Genomic DNA, 18,439 nt, shown 5'->3' with positions numbered 1-18,439 from the left:
GCTGCGGCGGCCCCAGGAGCGCTTCCTACCGCTCCCCCTCCCCGCCCAGGCCCCTGGCTACCGTGATGGTCGTTAACGGTGAGGCCTCGCGCCGCTGCCGCCCCCCTCCTCATCCTCCCCGCCCCCTGCCCGCCGCTTCGGCGCGGCCTTCCCGCTCCCCGGCCCAGCGTGTCGGGGGCGTTTCCGTAACGGCGGCCGGTGTGGTTTATGCTTTGCAGGGCGGCCAGGGACGCTCGGGTGGATGGCCCGGTGGCGGTAGGACGCGCCGGCGGAGAGACGGCCCAGGCAGGGCCGGGCGGCCGAGCCTGGCTGGGAGGAGGAAGGCGGCTCTGCCCTGCCCTGCCCGTCGGAGCCATGGCCGTGGCTGTCACCACTAAGACGGCGTGGAAGCTGCGTGAGTGTCGCCGGGCCGCGCAGCCCGGGGAGGGCGGAGGAGCTTCCCCAGCTGCAGGGTGGGGGGTGGAAGAGTCGTTTTGTGACAGGAACCGGCTAATCCCGACCCTGGGTGGGTGCCCCGGCCCTGCTTTCCGAGATGCTGCCTGGAATTATCAAGCCCTAGAAGTCCTTTTGCAAACGTAGCAGCGTGGGGGCTCCCTGCAGCTATTTTCCAAGGGTCCCAGACTGTATTTTCCCTGGCTAGTTTCTGAACACTATCCTAAATGTCTAGCTCACCCCACACGACCCTCACACGGTGCAAGACAGCGCTCTGAGCTCTTTGTGGCAGGAGGCACGAGGTGATCTTTGCAGGGCCCGCACATCTCAGCAGCTCCAAATTGCTTTGCTGACCGTAGGAGTCAGCTGCTTTTCCATCGCAGTTTGTCCTCTGAAGGCGCAGTAAGCGGTTGCTGGCTGTCCATTTCTAGCTGCTTCTCTGGTCGCTGATGGGTAATGTCACTGGGACTGTTGGTGAATGTCTAGGTGCAGTGACTAGTGATGGTTGTTCAGAAATTTGACTTTCAGGGAGTGACTTGGGGCCTGGGAATTGGTTTGCAGAAACAGCCCCGCCCAAGCATTAAGGGAGCTGAAGTATCCAATCATTTGGAGCAGGAAGTTCCCTATGTTGTTTTCCCATCCCTGAAACTCCAGTTCTGGAAGTCAGAATTGAATCAATCTTCATTTCCTTTAGGCAGGCAGGAGGCCCTCATCTTTGTTTTTGGAAGGCTCTGCCCCCTCTCCACATCCTCTTTAGAGCAAGAAGCATTCTGAATATTAGAAATGGTTTTGGCAGTGCTTATTAGGAGCTTAGTGCTGCTGAGCTGGTGGGTGATACCTGGTGCTGAATAATCCATATAAAGGTATATATATAACTGTGAGTTTAAGGGAGCTGGCGCTTCATTGAGGGAGAAGATGATGCTATCTGGCCAAGACTGGCATCAGGCTCTAAACTGGCTCTTAGGAACAGAGGGTCAAATGCTCCAGCAGTGACTTTTAAACTAACAGGGTATTATTAAGAGTAAATTCAAGAGGAGAGGAAGAGCAGAGCTGCTGACACACTTGTTTCAGCAGCGTTGCTCACCAGCTGCCCTCTTGATTTTAACTAGTGAGTTGGTCCATTAATACTAATTGCAGTGTTTGTACAAGCCTGGGTATGCACACAGCTTTGCTTTGGTGCTGTCACGGGGAAGGTCGCTCTTTCAACACGACACCAGCGCTTTTCCAGAGTTCCCTTCCTCACGTCATTTACAGTCCAGTTACCTCTGTAATTTGAAAGGTGGTTCTCCAGCCTAAGTGAAAGTTGTGCAGTTTTGCTTTCAGAAAAGCTCTCTGAGATCTGGAGATCAAAGTACCTGTAATTATTACTGCAGCTGTCTAATATCCTTTTGGATTAGTGTTGTGTGTACAGTGATCAAATTGCTCCTCCCCGAGAAACAACCCGAAAGAAAGCCGAATTGATTGCTACCTAGCCTTCTCCAAACACATTCCACAGCTATTAAGCATGCACATCCCATGAACTTTCAAAGAAGAGAACTGTAGGAGGAAGAAATCGGGAAATATGTTTGCCAAAAGCCCCTGACAAAGATCTGAGCAGATTTAAAAATCCACTGTGATATTTCGGTTCTGTCAAAGGGAAGATGCTCTTCAGTCTTCTCTTTTGCCCCAGGCTTAGATCTTCATGATGAACTCCCATTCCTCCCACCCGCCAGTTCTTTAACAGCCTCTCAGTGTTGAGCACATCTGTTCTCTTGTGCTTTTGGAGACACACTCGTCCCTCCTTTGTCACAGTTTCACGCTGTGCGTTGCTCCGCTTCCCCTGTCTTACAACAGTGGGAAAGTAGCAAAACCTCTGCCAAGGGAGCTCCACCTATCTCTGCTGCTGAGTCAGCCTTTTTTTCTCCCCCCCCACCCCCCCTCACCCCATGTAAGGTAACAACCTGTACTGCTGCTAATCCTCCAGTTTCTCTGGGGTTGGACAGTCAGCTACTGCTTTTCAGACGGGGTTACAGCACCTTTCCCTAGACACCTCTGGCTGCTGTGTATCGCTGCAGCTCCTGAGACAGCTTGGCTTCCTGATGCCTGCCTGGGTACTGAAGGTAAAGCAGCTTCTCTGTGCAGGCTGCCACAGCTGAGCAAATCTTTAAAAGCTACTGAGCTGCTGCTAGTGAGAGAAGATGCTTTCTGTAAGCTTTTTGGAGTTGGGAAGCTTGGTCAGCAAACATCCTAAGTACAGCAGGCAAAGCCCAGAAGGTCTGTTCTAGGCGAGATAGTCCTGGGGCTTATCTGAACTGTGGGCTGCTGCAGCTTGTCCCATGGCAACTGGAAAGTGTTACTGGAGGAAGAATTATTTTAGTCCTTTAGGAGGGAAAATTGTTATCTTTGCTTTGTTTGCTTTGTTTCTAACAGAAGAGATCACAGCCCACAACAGCAACGTATCTTCACTAGTCCTGGGGAAGAGCTCAGGCCGGCTGCTGGCAACTGGAGGAGATGATTGTCGGGTCAACTTATGGTCAGTTAACAAGCCCAACTGCATCATGGTAAGAACAGGCCCCTTTTCAACTTTTGAAGGGTAGAAATATTAATTCTGAGGTGTGAAAGGTGAGGAATGAAAGAAAAGATTGTTTAGCCTGTGGGACTTGTGAAGAAAGTTTACTTGCATGAAGCTGGATGACCAGATTCAGGCCAAACATGGGGATGGACTTTGGTGAGACCACTGCTCCAGAGAGAATCTGGGCTGGCTGGCTGCATCTGCTGGCTGGTGCTTGCTCAGATAATGAGTATCATGGCTTCATTACCAGGCTACACATAACTAAATGCAGAGTTTTGTACAAGATCAGCTGGTTTTATAGTGCAAGCTATGGGGGCCAGTATTATACCCTGGAGTTTACCCCCACAGCAGGAACATCCCCAGCACCAAGGTTGTCTGAATAGTTTGCTAACTTGTTAGAAAGAGTAGGGTTACCCCAGCAGTGTCACTAAAGTGCTCTGTAAATTTATTTAATGGATGTAAATTTATTTAATGGCTGGCTGTCCTGCATTGCTTTCATTTTGAGTGGGTGTTGTGGAAACCCATCTTTAACAAGTGCATTGTCACTCATTTAATTAACGGCACAAGAATGTTGTGTAGGGAAGGCATTTCTCCAGCCAGTGGGAACCTTGTGAGGAAGAAACCAGGAAAGGCTGAAAGAACAACCTCTCTACTTTGTTTTTCCATTTGTTTGCTGAACTCAAATATAAATATATATTTTGCATCAAACTGATGCAAAAGGAGTCCCTTTCCTTCTTGCATAGAGTAGTTAAGCCATGCCTTCCCAGGCCCTTTTTGGTGGCATCGCAGTAGTCTGAAAGCAGAATCTTGCCTTCCACAAGCAGGAAGTTTGAAGGACTAAGTGATGTTTGTCCTCTTTGTGTGAGAGCAGAGAGCTGTGCCCCTCCTGTGCTGCCTGGGGATGCCAGATGTCAGAAGCTGGTGCTCCTGAGAGGCATTGACTGGAGCTGCTGAGGACCTGTGCATCAAGAGAATCTTGATTTTTTTGGGGGGGATTATGCTGTGTGTTTTGTCCTCTGAAATTCATCTTTAGTGCTTATGTTGTTAGGATTCTGTTGGTGTGTGTTGGGGAAGAGGGAGAAGTGAAACTTTTCAAGTAGTGTTGTGACTTTGGTTGGAGTTTGAGCTCTGTTTCTCACTAAGCAGTGCAGGTCATGGCTGTAAAGCCACGTAGAGGATTTCAGTTGCCTGTGAGATCCTCAGAAAGCCCTGTCCAAACTGGCAGCTCTTCACTGGCATTCCCAGTTTGTGTCTCTGCTATTTAGAAAGACCTGTTTGAGGATGAAGGAATGCATAGAGTATTGCTTGACTGACAAGCCTGCAGTAGTGGCATTTGTTTACTAGAGCTACTTTTAAATATTTTTGTGTTTTAATGATCTACTGGCCTCTTCAAAATATTTATCTGATTTTTTTTTAAGCTTCTAGATACTCAAGGATGAAAGGAACTGCATAGCCTGGAATGACTACCTTATGTCTCAAGTTAATGCTTGAGTAATAGCACCATGTTATCACTGTGACACCCACTGCTGGCAGCAAGGCTCAGCTTCTTGCTTATGCAAAGGTTTCAGAGTAGCCCTGCTTTTGCTCTTGCTTTGATTTTGTAACTGGTTCCTGACACTTAGGTGACCCATTTAGAGCAAACACGGTGCTATTGCGCTTGCACAGCGTCCTTTGTCTAGTATGAGTGTGTGTCAGCCTGGTCTGGGCATCCACACCTCATGTTTAACTGCCTGGCTGGCTCTGGATGGAAAGTTACTTTAAACATCCCTTGGTGTGCCCCAGGAAGCAGGAGAGTGTGGAGGAGAAGTGCAGTGAGGTAGTGCGTCACTCTGTGCAGCCATGGGCTTTAGGGTGCTCTACCATTCTGGTAGCTGATGGGGGAAGAAAGGATGGGTGACACAATTGGGTGGTTCCAGCTCATGCCAGATGGGTCCTTCATTTGCCAGTCGGGTATGAACAGCGCAGCTGTGGTCAGGGCTGTGTTGCTAGCTGTTACTTGTGACCTGTTGTTGTCTTTGCAGAGCTTGACAGGCCATACAACACCCATTGAGAGCCTACAGATCAACATGAATGAGGAACTCATTGTTGCAGGGTCCCAATCAGGGTCCATTCGAGTTTGGGACCTGGAAGCTGCCAAAAGTATGTTTCCATGAGTTTTCACTTTGGCTAACATGCGCTTTTTGGCGTATCCTTATGCTTAATATCTATGCCAACCCAGAAAGTTCCAACTTAAGAAAGAACAAAAGCCTGATGTTGCTATTGTCTCACTTCCCAGCCCTCTCAGAGGGCTGTTGTGCACCTCCTTTTGAGACTGTAGCGCTGCACATGCACACTCAAGCAGCAATTTGTGTACCAAGATCTATATGTGATGGGAGGAACTAGCTTCTGGGGTTTTGACCTGAGCGTGCTGAAATCTCTATTCCAGATCAGTTCCCACACACGTAGGGACTAACTGGGCATATAGAAACTGTATTCAGAGTCTCACCTTAGAACTGTCCATCTTGATAAAAGGATGCTGTAAATCTGACCTCAGATTGGTGGCTTTAAGTGTACTGGGTTCTGCAGAAGCCCAGCAATTCCCTGCTTGCTGACCTCTTGGTCTGATTTTTAGGTTCTAACTTTCATTTTTTCCTCAAGTGATTTTACTCCTCTTCTCCCTTTGTGTGACCATAGAAATAAACAGACCAAACTTTTAATAAATGTAAAGGCTGCAAACTCATCAAACCCTGATCCTTTAAAGGACAACTATTGAATTCTATTTTATTTTCATTTTTCTCAAATCCTAAACCAAGCTTTTTCTCAAATCCTAGACCAAGGGATCATGAATCACTTGGTGCATTCCAGCAGGAATACCATAAAACAACTGAATATTTCTTGTAGGTACAAAGAATGTGTAACAAAAATAGGCTTACACTGCCCAGGCTAAGAAGGGAAACAGCAGGTGGTGTAAATAATATAGAGCACTTTTGTTGTTCAAGTTAGAAGCAGTTCAGTCATAAAACCTGGCTGAATTTGTTAGGAGACCTATGAGCCAGTGTCTGTGTGAATGACTGCTCCAGTCTGGCTCAGGGGAATCATCAGACCCTCCCAGATGACGGATGATGGAGAGAGATTGTCCCTGTTACTCTCTGAGCAATTTTTCTTCCTGGAAGATGAGTTCTGCATTTGTCTCTGCTTTCAGAGATAGGGCCTACCAGTTCTACTGGTCCTTTCTCGCTCCTAAAATGACAGAGGGTGTTGGTGGTGGATGACTTACTGAAAGGCTGTCATCCTTTCTTTGTCTTGTGCTCCTGAAGCCTCCTGGCCTGGCCTTTGGGATGCTTCTTGCAAGGGGTGGCTGGAGGAGCCCAGTGCCAACGCTGGGACATGAGGTAGAAGTCAGGCTCGTGCCTGGACAGGGTGCAGGGTCGCAGGAAAGGGGCTAAGAGGTGCAGGGTGAAATGCAGACAGTCAAATGTCCCTTTCGCTTCTGGGCTAAAACAGGATGTCCCCGTGTCCCATTTTGCCTCCTTGTGACAAGGGAGGAGACCTGCTGCTCGAAGCACAGCTTCTTAGCTGCCTTTTCAGAATGGATCCCTTTGAGTTTTATTCATAGTGCCCACACCTCAGGACAGGGATTTCATTAGGATTGTTGAACATGGGCCCTCTATTGCTGCTTTGTTGTGTTGCAAGGGTAAATCTCCATGGAGTCATGTATATGAATGAATAAACAATGTGTAGCGTGCCTCATGTGTGTTACATTACTCTGTGCTTAGTGGTGAGGGTAGTATAGCTTGACTCCTGTGTGGTATTTGGATGCAATGAGCTACTAAATATGGGCCCTTCTCCCTGCTCTGCTTCTCCTCCTCCCAGTTCTTCGTACCTTACTTGGGCACAAAGCGAATATCTGCAGCCTGGACTTCCATCCTTTCGGGAGCTTTGTGGCATCTGGCTCTTTGGACACAAACATTAAGGTAAAGCCCAGCTTCCCCTAGAGACTTACTTGTGCTGCCTTTTGTTTTGAAGAGCACTGGAACATGTCCTGTGCCAAGCTGTTGGTAGATGCTGTGCATCATCGTTTCCGTGTGTGGGCAGGTGTATTTGCAAGTGCTTGTGAAATCTGGGCTTGTGTTTTCAGCAGCAGCTTGTGAGTGTGACTCCTCTGTTGGGGAACGTGGCACTGAGTTAGGTGCCAGACAAGACCTGGTGTCTGCAAACACAGATGTCCTGATGGTAGTGGATTGCATCTGCTTCATCAGGCTGGTATTTAACTGTGGGAACTGAGTTTCTCTAGTAAAAAATACCTTCCAGAAGTGATTCTTGCTTGGGAAATTAGCTTAGGAAATACCCTTGAGGGAAGCAGGGGTTTGGCAGCCTTCAGTGTTTCCTTTTGCAGCACTTAATCAGCTGGGTGCCAGGGAGAACTCTTGTTCTGATGGGACTGTTGGGCTCACTGTGTACTGCTCTAAGCATATCTTGTGTTTGCTTTTCTTCCCTGTAGCTCTGGGATGTCAGAAGAAAAGGCTGTGTCTTCAGGTACAAGGTAAAGAGCTTTGTTAGTTTTCAGGAGAAGAGGGGAGAAAGAGTTCTCTCTGAGCAAGCCTTAAAGTGATGGGCTACGATTTTAACTTCCAGTATAAACCCCAGACATGTGGGGTTTGTGAAGTAGCCTCAGCAGGCCTCTGACCCCTGAGGGAATGTGAAATGGGTGTTGTAGGGGTTACCATGCTGTAGTCTGGCTGGGGCTTTGGAGAGTGGCCATCAGTGGTTCTTTCTACTGGGACTGGTTGTACCGTGCAAGCTCCCGCTGCACTGAGATGGGTCTGCTCGCAGGGCCTGTTGCTACCCAAAGAACTTGCTGCTTATTAATTTCATTTAGAAACCAAGTTAATGGCATGAAACTTCTGTCTGACCACCCGTGAAGCTGAGTAATTTCAAATTGGTTCTTATTAATTAAGCCAGATCTGTATTTACCATGCTTAAATTGCCTACATGAGAGTAATTACACCCATTTAGTGGGGATGGATATAGCTCCTCAGGGTCATGGTTAGTGGACTCTGTGAAACAGCTCCTTGATTTCATTGTGCAGGATTGGAAGACAAAAGCCAGAGTTCCTCTAAAGGAAGAGGGGGAGAAAAAAGGGAAAGAAAAATACTCTTTGTTTTTCTTGTTTCAGGGTCACACAGAAGCAGTTCGATGTCTCCGCTTTAGTCCTGATGGGAAATGGTTAGCTTCTGCTGCTGATGATCACACTATAAAGGTAATTTATTGTGATGCTCTCCTTGTGTGCATGTGGTAGACATCCTGAGCTTGCCGAGGCCTGTGGCATTGCATGGACCAGGCTGTTGGTGAGGATCGTGTCCGGTGGCCCACAGCATCCGGTGAAATGCATTTACCCGATGGAGACGTTGGCACTGTACACATGCAGGGAGTTGCAACACCTGAACCGTGTGGCTCTGCTCAGCTAATTCAGTCAGGGTGTGTTACCACACATGATGATCTGCCTGACGATTGCTGTCAGGACCAAGCGGAGCAGGAGAAGCCGTGCAGACTGAGGCAGCCACTTCCCTCCTTTTTGATACAGAGGGATGGGGGTGAAGGGAGGGACTTGTGTTTCCAGCTTCATGTGAAAGGAACAGATCAGTTGTTTGGCTCTGGATACTTCACTGGAGACAATAGCACAGGAAGAAGAAATTCCTAAAGGATCCAGGGGTTTTGCTTTGGAAATTTCATCTGCCGGGATAGGCAGAACTCCTGTATTTTATACCAATCTCAAAATATAAACCAGAAGTGTCCAGAGATCAAATTAGGAATTAAAACTAAATAGATAATTTAAAAGAGTGTAATTCCAAACAAAATGCATTAGGGTGGAGCTTTAAGTGACTGGGACGGTACTCCTTGAGTTTGTTCTTGGAGGGGGAGAAGGTTTCTGTGACAGGGAAATCCAAAGTGAATTGGAATTCTCTGAATTTTTTCAATAGTGCCTTTCTTGTTTCTTCCTTTCTTCCAGCTGTGGGATCTGGCTGCTGGGAAGATGATGTTTGAGTTTACAGGTCATACTGGCCCAGTAAATGTTGTTGAATTCCATCCTAATGAATACCTTCTGGCTTCTGGCAGCTGTGACAGGTACGTAAAGGGAGGTAGAAAGGATGAAATTGCATATTTCAGTTCCCTTTCTCAGTGCCCTTCTGTTCAGGAAGGTAGAAAACAGGAATGTCACACAACTCGAGCCTGGCATCTCCCCAGCAGCAGGTCACAGCTGTGATGTACCCAACATGGATCTCTCACCTTCTCATCCAAAACTGATGGCAGCTCCTGCCACCCTCGAAAACAGTGCGGTAGCCTCAGGCATCTCTAGCCCAGCTGACACCCTGTCAGAGCAGGAAGCAGTCCTGCCCAGCTAGCCCAGCACCCTTGCTCTGTGTCAGCCTGTAGCTAGAGCTGAAGTGTCTGCAGCTGCATTCAGGGACCTTGGCTGGATGAACCTTCTGCCTAGGCTCATCATGTGTGTGCAGCCCTGGCAGTCGTTCCAGCTGCCAGCTTCTTTCAGTACTGTGTCCTACAGCTGGTTTCTAGAGGGCTGAGTGCTGAGTTTTGTTCTGTTGCATGTACAGGACTGTTCGCTTCTGGGACTTGGAGAAGTTTCAAGTTGTGAGCTGTATTGAAGAGGAGGCTACTCCTGTCAGGTATATTAACTTCCTCCTGCAGTGTCATGGGCAGACTAGAGCGGGGGCGGAGGGAGGCTGTCCTGAACGAGGGACTTCACTGGGGAGGAGTTTGGGCTGCAGAGGTGAACACTGGGGTGATAGGTTCATTGCTAGAACCAGCTCTGGGGGTGTTCAGTGAGGCCAGGGGGCTGAGCAGGGTTGGAAAGCTGTGTGTAATTCTGCTCCTACCTTCCTGCCAGGTGTGTGCTCTTCAACCCAGACGGCTGCTGCTTATATAGTGGCTTCCAGGATTCGCTGCGTGTGTACGGCTGGGAGCCAGAGCGTTGTTTTGATGTGGTCTTGGTGAACTGGGGAAAAGTAGCTGACTTGTCTATCTGCAACAGCCAGCTGGTAAGATGCTGCTTGTGAGGAGTGCAGGAGGTGGCTGCAAAGCATGAGATGGAATCTCCTGCTCCTTGCAGGCCTTCTGACCGTTAAGTGGCCAGGGCTTGTAATGTGCCCAGTGCTCCAGCAGAATTTGTGTGCCCTGTGCTCCACTTTGTCTCTTCTTGGCTGCTGGAAGAAAGAAATGAGGCTTGGTTTGACCAGCATTTAGCAATGGTGCTTGGCAAAGTTTTATCACAGCCTCTCATAAAACATTGTCAGCTTCAGATTGATAAAGCCAGAGTGCTGAACTGGGAAATTCTTGAGCACGGTTGTGTTATCACACCCGTTCTCAAAACAACGAGATGGGGCGCACCCTGCTCCCTGCTGAACTGCCTCCATCTTTTGCCCCTGCAGATAGGAGTTTCCTTTGCACAAAGCACAGTGTCTTCCTTCGTTGTGGACCTCAGCAGGGTCACAAAGTCGGGTTCTGTTCCTCATGGGCTGATCAGGGATGATGAGCCTCTCGTGCCGCCTACCCCCATGGGGTCCTCCCTTCGCCGCATCTATGACAGGCCCTCAGGTAGCTGCAGTAAGCCACAGAGGTAAGGGAGCCTGCTGGCTCGTTGGATTTCTGGGTTTTAAGGAACTATGCAAGGAGCTTAGTGCTCTCACACTCTCTGACAGGAGTCTGAGACTTGCCCTGACAACATCTCTCTTTCCACAGCAGAGTGAAGCACAACTCAGAGAGTGAGAGACGCAGTCCCAGCAGTGAAGATGACCGGGACGAGAAGGAATCTAAAGCTGAGATCCAGAACCCGGAGGACTACAAAGAGATCTTCCAGCCCAAGAATGCTATCTGTCAGTACCAGGACTTATAGTGCTTTTGACTGGGGCTTGGCTTCGAGCTGTGTATGTGTTAAACTGGCTCAGTAGAAGTGAGCTTTTGCTTACTCTGATAGAGGCTTTGCCTCTGGCTGAGGGAGTTTAGAAAACTTTTATTTAATATTCTGTGCTTGGGCACAAAACCCCTGATTGTGTTGGGGAACTGCTGGCAGGTGGCAGCTTTACTCGGGTGCAGCAATCCCTGGTTCAGAATCCAGAGCTCTGTTGTAAGCCTCCTGCCTAGGAAGGGCTGCTGTGTAACAGGGTCTTATTAGCTCAGAATTTTGATGAGTACGAGGTCAGGAGGCTCTGTTAAAGAAGAAAAGGCAAACTGCTTTGTGGTAGTTGTTGAGGAGGAATGGTGCAATGCCTGTATCTCATTTTGAAAATGAGAAAAATGAGATTCTTTTTCAAAGGAATGAATAGTTGTGGGGTTTATTTACATATGTAAATCAGTTCAGCAGGAGATGGATTTTTTTGCTGATGTGCTTTGTTAGGACAGTGCCTGTGATTGTGCTTCAGGCCTCTCCAGCAGCAGTGAACTGCTCAGGGCAGTTTGGTCCCTCCCAGCCATGAAAGTTTAGCTTTGGCTAAACTCAAGGATAGCGTCAAGGTCTGAAGGAGACAACTGCTTGCTCTGCCACTGACTGTCCTAATCGGCGGAGCTGCTGGAGATCTCCCATCTCCAAGGCTGACTTATGGCTAATCTGTAGCCTTGAATGCTCCTTCATTTGTTCTGTTATTTTTTTTTCTTCTGCCTTTTCTGTAGGTCGAACTCCCCCTCGGAACAACGAGCCCTTTCCAGCCCCGCCTGAGGATGGTGAGTGTGAAAATGACCCCTGGGTGGGAGTGGAGGTAGTGGCCCCAGAAACATGTGCAGAAACAACTGCCTGTAGCTGTGCAGAACCTTTGCTTTCAGCTCCACTGGAAAGGATCGCTCAGCTGCTGCTCTCCTGTTTCTTTCTCTCCTGGTAGAGCCCGTAGCTGTGAAGGAAGCAGCGAGGCCCAGCCAGGCTGTGGATGTCCAGACCCCGTTGCCAAAGCAGGAACTCGTACGTACTGTAGGACCTGTCAGTGGCTGTCTGTGCTCCCACTCTGAGTGATATGTGAGTGCTGGAGATGGATGGGCTTTAATCAAGCCCATCCCTTTACTGAAGAGCAGTAGCAGTGCAGCTGCAGGGTGCATCCCGCCGCATGGCTTGCCTGAGCAGGAGAATTGAAAGCCAAGACTCTTGACAGATGACAGCTCTGTTGCTTTTGTTTGCTCCTCACTCTTGCAGTGGTGTTTCTCCTGGCATCTCAAAATCTGGGTGTCCTGGGGGGAACCAAGCACCAGGCTTCTGCAAGCGCTTGAGCACAGGCACCTCCATGGCATGCAACTGCTGGGCCAGGATATGTTACTCTGGTTTCTTTAGAATTCTCTCCTTGCCTTCAGGCTGGCCATGGCCCATTGCCCAAATTTTAAATGCTGACAGCAGTGGCAGCACTTGACACTTCTTTGCAAGCCTTAATTATATCTTGGCGTGTACCTGAGAGAGACTTTATTGTCTCTTAAACTATGCTAGCAAATTTGGTGACTGCTTCTACATTAGGACTGTGCTGTGACAGGAAAGCAGGTCAGGAGAAAAGGACCTTGGGGCCTACAGGAATAGCTAGAGAGGGGCTGGTGCCCAGGGCAGGGAGGGCCAGGCCCAGAGGAATGGCCTTCAGCTGCAGGAGGGCAGCTAGAGAAGGGCTGGGAGGCAGAAATCCTTCCTGGGGAGGGGGAAGGCCCTGGCACAGGGTGCCCAGAGGAGCTGGGGCTGCTCCTGGATCCCTGGCAGGGTTCAAGGCCGGGTTGGATGGGGCTTAGGGCACCTGGGCTGGGGAGGTGTCCTTACCTGCGGCAGGGGTGGCACTGGGGGTGTCTGAGGGCCCTTCCCACGCACATCAGATTCTGGGGTTTAGTGATACCAGTCTAGGGCCAGATTGTTGCTGTTAACACCTTTTATCTCAATTTCTCCTGTAGCCCGATCCAGTTCAGAGGCCACCGATTGCCACCTCAACTCCTTTGACCAGAGCAGAGCCGTCGGTGATTCCCGCAGCCAGGAACGAGCCCATTGGCCTGAAGGCCTCTGACTTTTTACCAGTAAGTGTCTCTGGACAAACATTTTCAGTTGGTGTCTGTTGGGTGGTGTCAGAAAGGGTGTTCTCTGCAGTGCAGAAGTGTCTGGCTGCTTTCTGCCACCTGCAATCCTCAGTCCTGAAGGAGAACATGCCATCTCCCTCTGCTCGCTCAGTGCTGTTTGTGCCTCACAGTGGGGACAGCAGCAGCAGCCCCTTGCCATGGATGCCAGGCGGCTGCTGCCATCGCAGCATCATTGGTCTTGATTGAGATGCTGGAGCGTGTCCAGTGAAGGGCTGCAGGGCTGGGGAAGGGTTTGCAAGACAAGCCTTCTGAGGAGCGGCTGAGGGAGCTGGGGTTGTTCAGTCTGGAGAAGAGGAGACTCATCCTCTCTACAGCTACCTAAAAGGTGGCTGTGGTGAGCTGGGCTCTGTCTCTTCTCCCTGGTAGCTCGTGACAGGACAAGGGGAACAGCCTGAAGTTGAGTCAGGGAAAGTTCAGGTTGAATATCAGGAACATTTCCTTTACTGAAAGGTGTCAGAGATGGGAACAGGCTGCCCAGGGAGGTGGCTGTGTCACCATCCCTGGAGGGGTTTACAAGAAGAGATGATGTACTTGGTGACATGGTCTAATGTTGGACCTAGGGCTGGATAGATGGTTGAACTCGATGATCTTGAAGTTGTTTTCCAACCAAGCCCATTCTGTGATCTGTGCTCGCAAAGACGCTGTAGTGAAGCAGAGAGCAGGGGCTGAGGGAGACACCCAGTGAAACTCCACATGCTGGACAACAATGCAGATGGAGAATTGGTGTCTGCCATTATGTAACCACTTCAGGAGTCTTTCCCTCTTGCTGCTTGGAGATGTCCCAGCCTCTCTTAGGAGCATACTGCCTGTCACAGAAAGGGAGAAGGGCCAGAGCATCCCTGTGATCCCAAACTGAATGTGAGCAGAGGAAGAGCAATTCCAGCGTGGCGTGGGCGGGAATCAAACTGGAAGTGTTAATAGATTGTGCCAGGCTTATGCTTTGCAATAGAAGTGGCTGATTTCAGATGAACATTTCACATAAACCCCCCAGGGTTTGCAGGAAAACATTTTGCCATCAAAACCTAGTAGATTTGAAAGCTTGCTTTAATTAACTTTACTCAGTTTTGAGAGTTTTTGTAGAGCAGTAGAAGAGGCAAAAGAGAAGTAGCTGAAACTGGGAGGAATTGGTTTAGACACATTTTGAAGCAGAGGTGTTCAGTCTATGAGAAAGTTGGTGCTCAGTGTCCCTCTGTCCACCAGCACAAGCACCCTAGGCTGGAGGGAGCTCCTAGCCCTGCGTGCCATCCTGCTCTGTTCCCGCTTCTCCACTGGCATCTCTCCTTGCAGGCTGTGAAAAACCAAAGCCAGACGGAGCTCGTGGATGAGGAGGCCATATCCCAGATCAGGAAAGGCCACGAGACCATGTGTGTGGTACTCACCAGCCGCCACAAGAACCTGGAGGCCGTGCGGGCCGTGTGGAGCACCGGTGACGTCAAGGCAAGGATGCGGAGATAGCTGAGGCTCACAAGGAGAGCAGCTGAGCAAGTGCCTCTGGCTTGTCTGGGGCTGATGCTGCCTCATAGGCAAAACACAGGTTCTCACAGCTTTTAGTCCTCAGAGCTGCTGTGACCCATGCTTGAGTGGTCACAGAGAAATGTGGGAAGACTTTCCCCTGGGAGAAAGACTTCCCTTCCCCACCAACTGCTCCATTCCTCTGCATCGCTTCTGAAAAGCACCACTAGATCCCAATTGTGCTATCTGGCTGGTAGGAGCTTTGCACTAGATGATTTCTTCTTCCCCTTCTTTCTCAGAACTCTGTGGACTCTGCAGTGGCAATCAACGACCTGTCTGTTGTTGTGGACCTCTTGAACATTGTCAACCAAAAAGCGTGAGTCCTGGTGGGAGGGCGCAGCGTTGTGCTGGGCATCAGGAGCGCTGTGCTCTCCCTGCCTCTGATCCGGGGGCCATGGCAGCATGGAATGTGTCTGCTTGCAGTCTGATCTTTGAATCTGCGGTGCTGGTAACTCTGGAGGGGTCTTTTCTGGAGGCAACTGATGCTGCACAGGGAGAACCGAGGTCTTGGGGCTTCATAAAGTGATTTGGTGGAGTCGGTAGAATCCACTGAGCCTGCCGCCTCCCATCATGAGGGGGAGTTGGTGAACTTGCTCACTAAACTTGGGTGTGCTGCTGGCCGGGCTTATGTTCCCAGAAAGTGTTCTTTGTGTTGGCTCAGCCTTGTGCAGCCTCTCTCCCCAGCCCCAGAATGTGTCCTTTTCTTCTCAGGTCTCTCTGGAAGCTGGATTTGTGTACTATAGTCCTGCCACAGATAGAGAAACTGCTCCAGAGTAAATATGAAAGGTGAGCCCCAAGGAACATGGTGTGCTGGGGGGATGGCGTGCGGGGTGTGGATGTTCATAGGAGAACTCCACACCCTAACAGGTGTTAATGAAAGTCACAGGGTTAATGAAAGTCCCCAAAGAGCCCAGCAGATCCAGTGTGATGCTGGTACTGTGCAGGCTGGGAGCACAGGGGGTTGAGACCCAGTGTGCAGGACTGCGGGCAGCTCTGGCTGCCAGGGGGGCACGGGGGTACAACATGGGGGCTCTGCCGACTGATGCGAGCAAAACTGTCGCCTTGGAATGAGGGGAGTGAAGCCCTGCAGTAGCCTTGGGGTCACTTGGGAGATTTGCTTTGGGCCTTGTGGTTAGGGAAGGAAACCAGAAGCAGCTATTTTTACCTGCCTGTCCTATGGGGCAGAGGCTCCTGCCAAGCTCCTCATCTGCTCTTGAGAGAAAGGCCCCATGGAGCCGCCAGTGCCAGGCCTCAGCATGGAGAGGGCTGAGTGAGCGAGGGGGCTGTGTGCTGGGGAGACAGGAATGAAATTCAAGTGTGACCCGGTTCTCTCTTTGCTTATCAGTTACGTGCAGACCGGCTGCTCCTCCCTGAAGCTCATTCTGCAGAGATTCCTGCCGCTGATCACAGACATCCTTGCTGCCCCACCTTCTGTCGGAGTGGACATCACCAGGGAGGAACGGTGAGGCACCTTTGCTTGTTCCCTTCCTGAACCAGCCTTTCTCTTGGGTGAGCTTTGCTCCTCACCATCGATACTGGTCTGGGCATGCCTTCCCTTTTGTGTGCAAGCACCAAACCCTCCTGGGCCGAGGAAAAGACCAAGGGCTGCTTTTTCCTCTCTCTCTCTGTATTGAGTCATACCTGAACTACTTGCCAGTAGGTCAGGAGTGAAACCACCCTGTGGCTTCACACTCGACCTCAGGAGTTGTCAGCCAGGACCTGGATTTCCAGTTCATTCACAGGATTGCTCAGCTCTGAGAACTGGCCTGTGAAAACCAGCACTCCCCTCCTTCCTGAGCTTAACAGCCGAAGGAGAAAGAGGAGGGCTTGTGTTTTCTCTCCTGCTTGAGTCACCTCTTTGGCACTGCAGGGACGAGCATGTCTCTCCAGCAGCTGGGGGTTCATGCTGTGCCTGCTCTCTTGTTTTGCCTTCGCAGGCTCCATAAATGCAAGCTGTGCTACAAGCAGCTGAAAAACATCAGCAACATTGTCAAGAACAAGTCTGGGCTCAGCGGGCGCCATGGTAGTGCCTTTCGGGAACTACATCTCCTCATGGCTGTCCTGGAGTGATGGCTGCCACCTCTTCACGTGCGCACACAGGTGACCAAGCTGTCTCGGTCCAGCTGGATTTCGCCTCTCTCTGTGTGTTCATCTGTCCTCCATGGCACACTGGGGACTTGGAATCTCGCTGGCTGGTGTCTTGCCCAGCCTGGAGCCTTACAGGCAGGATGGAGGACATGAGCACAGAGGTGCCTGTGCTGCAGGAGAGGCTCTGGCCGGGGAAGGGGCATGCAAAGCCCCTGTAGGAAGCAGCTCGTTTCAGTTCATGGTCTCAGCATCAAGCTCTCAGCTGCCCTTGTCTGTGTGTGCCAGCTTTTCCCTGACAAAAGGCCCCAACCCTGCCATCACCCCTTCTTCACCCGCGCGTGCCGCCGGCACATGGCTGTGCTGGGTCTGGCTGCACTGCTTTCCCTGCGCTGTGCCTGAGGGCTGTGGGGTCCGCCCGGCAAAGCCTGCGGTGGGGCAGGTGCCCCTTCCCTGCCCACAGACTTCAGCTGCTGTGTGGGACCAGCTTCCCCCTGGCTGATTCATCAGACACGAGCTGGGGTGCAGGGATGCAGTGCCTGGCGTGGCCTGGAGGACCTGCAGTGAGAGGAGGCTGGCTCTTGGCGTCTCAGACCTCCCTACCGCCACCCTGGGCCGCAGAAGATGAGTATCTCGGGCTGTTGCTGGGAACCTGGATCTGTCACACTGAACAAACAGGACTTGGCGTACGGCACCACGTGTTTGCCTTTGGGGGTAAGGACCTGGGAGGGTGGAGGAACAGAAGGACATGGGCTTGTGTCTTTCTACATCCACTGGACTACTCTTAGAAGTTTTTGGTTTGTTTTTTTCCCCAATAAATGTCTGTCAGAACCTTTCTGTCCCTCTTTCTTCTTTCCTGTAGGGAAAGAGGTTCCCGTTGGTGCTTCCCCTGCTCCTCCCAGCCTGTGTCCCATTTTATACGCTGGAGCCTGTTCTCTGGGAAACTGTAATTTATAATGAAATTTATTAAAAGATTTGTAACTGTTTTTTGTTTTAAAAAAAGCAGCTGTGGTAAATGCCTGAATCTCTTGAAGCACTGTTTGCCTTGGCATGGCTCCTGGCTGGGAGCGCCCAGGGAAAGCAGGGCTCTGTTCCCTGCGTGTTCCAGGGGGAAACCGGCTCTTCTCCCCCTTCCCGCCCGGAGTCTGCACTGAGCATGTCCGGGAGCCGGCAAGTGGCCAGGGGCCTGGGAAACCCCGGTGAGGTGTTTCGTGCTGTGGCTTGTCCTGCTCCGGGGCTGTGCAGATCCCTGCTGCCCCCCAGGATCGGGACGCAGCGGTACGGGGTGCGCCGTGTGCTGCTGCAGGGTTTTCTGCCAGCTCCAGAGCCAGGCGCCGGGTGCCTGGGGCTTGGGGGGGACTCTGAGGCCGGGTGTGCTTCCTCCAAGCACGGGCAAGCTTTGGGAACACGGGGCAGTGTCCTCTCCCCCCGGCCGTGGAGGGGTGGGTGCCTGTTGCCCGCTTTGAGCACCTGGCACCCGTGTCCTGGCTGCGCTGCAGTAACCCCTGTGCCGGGACTGACTGGCCCCAGAGCTGGGTGCTGCAGAGCCGCGGCTTGCTTAGGCTCCTGCTGTTTAGGGAAGCCCAGTACCTGCGCTCTGGGGAGGGGCGAGGGGGGAGGGAACACTGGCCGGCTGGCCTGGGGCCAGGCGGGTTTCCCTGGGCTTTTCCAGCTTGGGGGGCTGATGCTGGACAAGCAGGAGTGTGGGGGCAGCACCCAACCCAAGCAGGGCTCAGAGGTGCTGGAGGGAAGCAACAGCAGTGCCTGAGGAGCAGC

General features: G+C 51.1%; 1 protein-coding gene across 1 annotated transcript; it reads left to right on the top strand.

The window, feature by feature from the left end:
* The first annotated feature begins 5 nt into the window (after positions 1-5).
* KATNB1 (katanin regulatory subunit B1) lies at positions 6-17,583 on the top strand. Its single transcript, XM_084270222.1, has 20 exons — positions 6-78; positions 219-394; positions 2,842-2,972; positions 5,005-5,122; positions 6,836-6,936; positions 7,464-7,505; positions 8,139-8,222; positions 8,973-9,088; positions 9,577-9,648; positions 9,870-10,020; positions 10,411-10,598; positions 10,721-10,854; positions 11,648-11,698; positions 11,854-11,930; positions 12,887-13,006; positions 14,354-14,503; positions 14,818-14,894; positions 15,290-15,364; positions 15,924-16,040; positions 16,516-17,583. The coding sequence occupies exons 2-20, from the start codon at positions 355-357 to the stop codon at positions 16,646-16,648; spliced, it is 1,977 nt and encodes a 658-aa protein (XP_084126348.1). The 5' UTR covers positions 6-78; positions 219-354; the 3' UTR covers positions 16,649-17,583.
* The last annotated feature ends 856 nt before the right edge of the window (positions 17,584-18,439 follow it).

Source organism: Gallinula chloropus (genome assembly GCF_964237585.1).
Source record: "Gallinula chloropus genome assembly, chromosome: 13".
Lineage (NCBI taxonomy): Eukaryota > Metazoa > Chordata > Aves > Gruiformes > Rallidae > Gallinula > Gallinula chloropus.
The sequence above is the reverse complement of the archived record's forward strand: the minus strand, read 5'-3'. Positions and strand labels throughout refer to the sequence as shown.